This window comes from Artemia sp. Qi Xiang Cuo, chromosome 9 (assembly GCF_049724085.1).
Source record: "Artemia sp. Qi Xiang Cuo chromosome 9, ASM4972408v1, whole genome shotgun sequence".
NCBI classification, from domain to species: Eukaryota; Metazoa; Arthropoda; class Branchiopoda; order Anostraca; family Artemiidae; genus Artemia; species Artemia sp. Qi Xiang Cuo.
The window spans coordinates 900,476-907,405 of NC_142802.1; the positions used below are offsets into that span (position 1 = coordinate 900,476).

A 6,930-nucleotide genomic window follows, 5' to 3' on the forward strand; every position below is an offset into this window, starting at 1 on the left:
TTTAAAATAAAATACCACCCTAAACATCACTAATTTAATTTGCAACCCCAAGAACCGATCCCCGACATATGCTAACAAATATTTTTCAAGAGCTGAAACCCGAAACAATTATCACCGAAGTTTACAAGGCTAAAGAGAGAGCTTTAACTGCAAGAAATTGAAAGATAATTTCAGAGCTGACACAGTGTGTCGGTAAAAATACTGCTTTAAGCCAATATCATAACCGTCAGGCGAGACGAGTGGGCTGGTAAAAATCAGGTCAAACGCTTCGGACAAATTGCATACGAAGAACACTGTACAAGTGGGACATTATGAAATATATAACACAAAACGCTGATGGTACGATATTAAGCTTTACTATTTAGCATTATAAGTAAAGATTGCCTAAAAGGTGATAATTATTTAATTTTTAATTTTTTATACCAAATTTAAACGACACTCCTTCCTTATTGTTCTATCTTTAAAAGCTTACCTTTAATCTGAACTTTCTTGGCAAAATAATCAGAGATGTCCCTCGATCCTTTACGGCTTTCCGCCATCATTCTTTGTTTCTTCTCTGTTCTATATTCATGCCCTGATTTTTTTTTTTTTCCGATCCATTTTAAATGCGTTTCCGTCTAACTGGTCTAAGTCCGTCTAACACACGGAGCAAAAATACTCCGAAGGCAGTGGCAGGGTCGCTCGCGCCTAGCCTCCCGCCGGTTGGATCTAACCACCCACGCAACTCCCCAAAGACATGCGTTTCTCGTAAGCATTCACAAAATGTTTTGCTCGTTTAGCACGTCCCAAAAATAAACCCAATAATCATGATTCGTGCAGTGTCGGATTTGAACTTTAGATAATGTGATAAAAAGAAAGTAAAAAATGACGGCGTATCCGATTTTTTTTTTTTAGCGTCGGCCTTAGTTGAATCATTCACAAAAAAGGGTCGTTTGCACGATGGATGAGAGGGCGCCAGAAAATCTTGGGGGGGGGCCCAGGGCCCCCCCAGGATCCGCCGCTGTCATAGTGTCATTTTCATTAAGATCAACTCACGTTTTGGGGGTGTTTTGCTCCTTTTTAGAAAATAGGACAAATTTTATCTGGCTCATAACTTTTGAGGGGTAACATTAAACTTAATGAACTTAATGTATTTGGCATCAGTATAAAAATTCGATTTTTTTAGTGCATCTCTGTAATCAAGATTCTGCTTTTTAGAGTTTCGGTTACTATTGAGCAAAGTCGCTCCTTACTTACGTTACCATGAACTGTTTGATTTATAGGTTGTTTATGTTTGATGCTTTCTTTTATGTTTCCTTGTCCAAACTTGCTATAGAGCAGTGTAGAAAGCAACTGCCCTTTCCTGGATGAATAAAGAATTACTATTTTCTCAGTAGAAAGCAAAATGCTAGGAGTTTGTAGGTAGCTATGTCATTAAAGTTTGAGAAGCATTTATATAATTAATGGAATTGACCACTCTCAGAGAAGCATCTCTTTACGTGAAAGATTTAAAGTCAAGTTTTTGCTTGTCAAATTGCATTACTTAAGACAAATTTAAAAAAGAGATTTTTCCGTTACCAATTAAGAGGTTTTAGATTGTCAAATTCAGAGGTTAGGAATTTAAAAGGTTTAGAAGTTTAAAGGTTAAGAGATTTAGAGGTTTATATTTAGAGGTTAGATTAAGAGGTTAGAGGTTTAGGTTAAGAGGGTTAGACTGTCGAATTAAGAGGTTAGATTGTCAAATTGAGTTTTTGATTTTCACTTGAGACAAAGAGATGACACAAATTTAGAAAAGAGGTTTTCCCGTTACCAATTTGTCTCCTAATTTTAAAAAGCTTAGTCTTTGACAAATTCTCAATGCAGAGTGGAGGAGTTTGAACTGCCATTTCATAATGGTGCTAAGTAAGAACATTTTTGCATGATTTCAGCTTTCTAGCCCCAAAAAATTAATTAGAATAAAATTGCCAGATGAGGTATAAATGAGGTATAAATGAGGTATAAATTTTAGGAGGAACATCACAAATGGAACACTATCTTAGGGGAACGGTAAAACTTTTGAGGATTATAAACCAAAAAACCACAATATCAACACGCATCTCAATGAGTATATTTTTAACTAAAGGAAAAAAAATCTAAAAAATCTAGGAATTTTAGTTGCAGAGGCCCAGGGGATGAAGGCCATTGCCCCCTCATCATCTGACTTATGTTCCTAATGAACACATTGTATGATGAATTTAAAGTAACTTAAAGCTATGCCCCTGACGGGATCAGTGAAATCACAAATAAAATCTGGTACAGGTGTAATCAAAGTTGTGACTTGAAAAGGGCATGCGCATTTACAACGTTTCAAATTCCATTCTCCAGAAAACTCACCTTTCCAGCCGACGTTGGGCTTGAAAATAAATTTCAGACATATTATTCACATGAGGTATCTTCTGCTGGTCAATTTACTATTTGTTTGGAATCTTCTAAAGCAGTAGAATGAATATTAATGTATAATTTTATTGCCCGTCATGAAGTCTAACTGATGCAACAGGAGAAGAATGAGAACCGAGGGAAAACTGAAGACAAACACCAGTAAGTACAAATAAACCCTTAGACGACCTGACTAGCCTACCAAAAGACATAAGCCTAAGATAAAGCACTTTGGAAATGGATCCGCTTTTAGTGCACCTCATTTCTTCTTTAGACAGCAACGAGGGGTCTTGTAACTCTACATGTGTAGAGGCGTTAAAATATAGAGGCACATCTCCAAACTCTTGGACGGCAGTTCTAATCTCTTTGTCAAATGACTCTCCCTCGAGAATTGGGGATATTTGAGGGACTATTAATACCAGAGCCCGAGCGGACTTTAACACGAATAGCGGGCCCGAGCAGAGTCATCAAGGCAATCAGCTTCCTATTCCCTCACCCTTGTCTCAAGGAACGCAGCCAATTGCAGTCAAAACCCGAAACGACCCACCCCAATTGACGAAAATCTCTTTCCATACTTCGGGCGAACCGTGCAGCTACTGCCACTCACAGGTTAGAGAGGAAGCTACGGCTATTAGATGTTTTTTTTTTATGGAGAGCTGGAGCATGCCGCTTGTAGAGGAATCCAAGCTGATCTCTTCTTTGTAATCAAGATGCACGATCAGAATTCGGCCCTTTTCAAGAACGAGTGCCGAAGCTGCTGTAAAAAAAGTGTCTTTTACTTGCAGCTGAAGCTAAGAGAAAGCCTTCAAACAGGTGGAACTCTATTTTCGCAACGAGTAGCACTGGCCCCTCGTTAAACCGCGAACCAAGCCCCCATTGCAACATCAGCCAGCCAACAAACGCTTATCGACTCTAGCTCTACTGTCGATGCCCTGCTCAAAGCAGAAAACGAGAAAAGACTGAGGGAAGAGAAACAAACAAACTTCACTGTGTTTGAACTTCCAGAATTACAGTCCGTGCCTGACAAAGAGACGGTGATCATACTAATTGCAGAAAACGACCTGGGCGCAGAACTGCAAATCGACGACATATAGACGACTGTAAAATAGACGACCGTAACCCTGAGAATAGGAGCCCAAAGAGAAGACAGAAAGCCTCGTCTACTGGTAATCAAGCCAAAGAAAAATTCGTCCGATTGCCTTGAAAAGCGAAACAAGATAGTAAAGTGTGCCCGAAACCTTAGAAATTCTCCTGACAACTTCACGAAATCAAACATTTTCATAAACCCTGATCTTACACCAAGGCAAAGAGCTAATCAAGCTGCAAAGCGCCAAGATAGAAGGTTGGAAAAATCCCCAAAATCACTTGAGAAACCCACAAGGACAGTCCAGAGTCCCAGGAGACCCTACTGAAGAGATAAAACTAAACTGACGTCAGAAAAACTGAATAAAAACGAGAAAACAACTATCAAATGTATTTACTTCATTGCTGACTCGTTTTCAATAAACTCTCAGAAACAAAGGAATTAATCAGGAAGCAAAACCCGGATCTTGTTGCTATAGTCGAAGTGAAGCCGAAAAATTGCAGATACCGACACTTGACGAATTTAAACTGGATGGCTACACTACCACTGTCTTAAACCTGGAAGGTGAAAGCGGCAGAGGAGTAATAAGGTGTTGTTCCGAAGGACCATCAGCTCAGCGCGTTTCCTTCGGAAATTCTAACCCTCACGAAAGTCTTTGGATCAAGCTAACTATCCCTAGGGGCAACAGCATTCCTGTAGGGGTAACCTACCGAAGTCCCAACAGGTCTTTGGAAAATGACCAGGCGATATGCTCCACAATCTCCTCTGCAGCTCTGTAGCAAGTGAACAATATCTGAGCTTTTTTATTGTCGGTGACTTCAACTTACCTAAGGTTGACTGGCAACAACGCTACACTGGCACTTTGACGTATGGGCCTATACGGCTTTACACGGAAACGTTCAACGAAAACCATCTCGAACAGCTGATAGATGAGCCCACGTGGGTGCGTGGCACCGACACACCAAGCTTCTTAGATCTCCTCCTCATGAGTGATATTAGTATGGTAGAGAATATCGAAATTCTAGCACCAGTTGGAAAATCTGATCATACAGTGATAGCGTTTGACATCCAAGCCAAACCACAAGCGAAATCACCAGCTCAGCAGAAGCGCAACTATTACATGGAAAATTATCAAGCGATGAGACAAAACCTACAAAAATTGACTGGGAAGAAATGTTCAAGGGCCAAGACTCGCCTGACAAACTCTATGACATTTTCCTGTGGGTAATAAAGAATCTGAATGGTGACACATTTCGCTGATCAAACGTCAGTCGCGGGTAGCATTGTCGAGCGAAACAACTAACCTCATAAAAGAAAAACAAGAAGCTTGGGAAAAATTGAAACTAAAAAAATCAGGTTCCTGCTGACTCGGAAAGGGCTGGCTATCGAAGGGCTTCGTACAGAGTTCGAACAACAACCTGCTTTGAAGCAAATAAAAGGGAAAGGAAACCCAATAGATTTTTCTTCAGGCCAATAGCCTGAAGAAAAATCCAAAATACTTCAGGAGATACGTCAACTCAAAGCGTAAGAACGGAGGTGGAGTTCGACCTTCCTTTGAGAAGTAGCTGGACACCCTCATAGAAGACCCAAAGGGCAAAGCAGACCTTCTTGGTTAGCAATTTGCAAGAGTCTTTACTCAAGAACCTGACCTTATAGAAACAATTCCCTCGACCAGCAGCACAAACGAGCACGGGCCAATCTCCAGTATCAGCATAACTGAATCCTTAGTACTTAAGAAACTGAAGCTATAAACACAACAAAATACCTAAGGCCGGATAAACTGCATCCAAGGGTTCTAAGAGAGACAGCTGACTTAACCACTCGTCCGTTAACAATCATATTCCAGAAATCGTTGGATAAAGGCAAACTGCCAAGGGTCTGGAAGAGCGCAATCGTGTCACCTATCTTCAAATCTGGCAAAAGAGAAATCCCGTCAAATTAGTGTCCGATCAGTCTTACTAGTATTCCCTGCAAGATTCTTGAGTCTATAATATCAGACTATATTCTCGTCTATCTAAAAAGCAAACAAATTCTTACTGATAAACAGTGTGGTTTTCTATAAAAAAAACGATCTGCGGAAATTCAGATGCTCTTCGCAGTAAACGACTGGAAGACCTCTCTTGATAAGAGACTTGAAATAGACGTTATCTACCTGGATCTCCAGAAAGCTTTCGACAAATTGCCCCATAAGCGTCTACTTATCAAGCTTGCAAAATAGGGCATGGATGGGGTGGCAAACACTTGCCTGGATAACGAACTTTCTAGGGGGGCTCAAGCAATTTATTGCTGTAGAAGGCAGATAAGCCAAAAGGAATTTGACGTTATCAGTGGTGTCCCACAGGGATCTATCCTAGGTCTCCTTCTGTTCAACCTTTATATAAATGACCTAGTTTATGATATTGACTCAATAATTCTGCTCTACACGGATGACACGAAGCTATATCGTATCATCATGTCACCTGAAGACTCTGAAAAACTCCAAGAAGATTTCGACCGTATTAGCACCTGAATGAAGACTTGGCTGATGGAAATAATATCCCGAAAAGCCACCACTTGACCCTCGGAGCTGAATGTTCATCTGCATCATACAGCATTGGGCCCACACCAATTGCTCAAAGCACGGTCGAAAGAGATTTGGGTATTATGGTTGACCACAATTTTACCTTTTCGAACCGCTACGAATTGGCGATAAAACAGGCTACGCGAGTACCAGTTCTGATCAGGAAAACGTTCAAGTGTCTCGATGTAGAAATGCTCGTGACCCTCATCAAGTCGCTGGTACACCCAATTCTTGAATATGGTCATTGCACAGTTTGTCCATCCCTGATCAAGGATATAGATGCACTAGAAGCAGTTCAAAGGCGGATGACGAAGTTCTCCCCAAGTCTGAAAGACCTCCCATACGAACAACGTCTTAGTCTGCTTCACCTACCAGCCCTCTCATACAGATTTCTAAGGGGTGATATGATCGAGCTGTAAAAGCTATGCCATGGCTGCTATGACACCGTCCCCAGAGAAGCACTGCTGGTCTTTAAGGAAAAATTATCTATGTAGCCATCCCTTAAAGCTTAAAACTGAGAGGTTGTACAAAGATGTAGGCAAATGGGCCTTTCGAAACCGATTCGTCGACACCTGGAACTCCCTACCCGAAGAAACCGTTCTGGCACCCTCCATCAGCTCTTTCAAGAACTCGTTTGACAAGATATACGAGAGTCGTATGTACAACTTCAGTAACTAAATTATCTAAATTTATAAATTTATCTAAATAAGATAGATCTAGATAAATCTAAATTTAGAAATTTAGATTTATCTAAATTTCTGTATTTGTCTTTTTCCTGTTTTGTATGAGGCTCTGGCCTACGTTTTTGGATTATATTATTATTATTTTATTATTATTATAAATATTGCAGAGAAACAGATATGGCTTTGTCTCGCTCTGGCTTTAGGGTAGC

At 40.4% G+C, this 6,930-nt stretch overlaps 1 protein-coding gene across 1 annotated transcript; it reads left to right on the plus strand.

Moving 5' to 3' along the window:
* Positions 1–6,121: 6,121 nt before the first annotated feature.
* On the plus strand, positions 6,122–6,457 carry LOC148948200 (uncharacterized). Its single transcript, XM_089094572.1, has one exon. The coding sequence runs from the start codon at positions 6,122–6,124 to the stop codon at positions 6,455–6,457; it is 336 nt and encodes a 111-aa protein (XP_088950698.1).
* Positions 6,458–6,930: the final 473 nt, after the last annotated feature.

Coding starts and splice junctions, on each gene's coding strand:
- LOC148948200 (XM_089094572.1), top strand. CDS start 6,122: ATGGTTGACCACAATTTTACCTTTTCGAACCGCTACGAATTGGCGATA.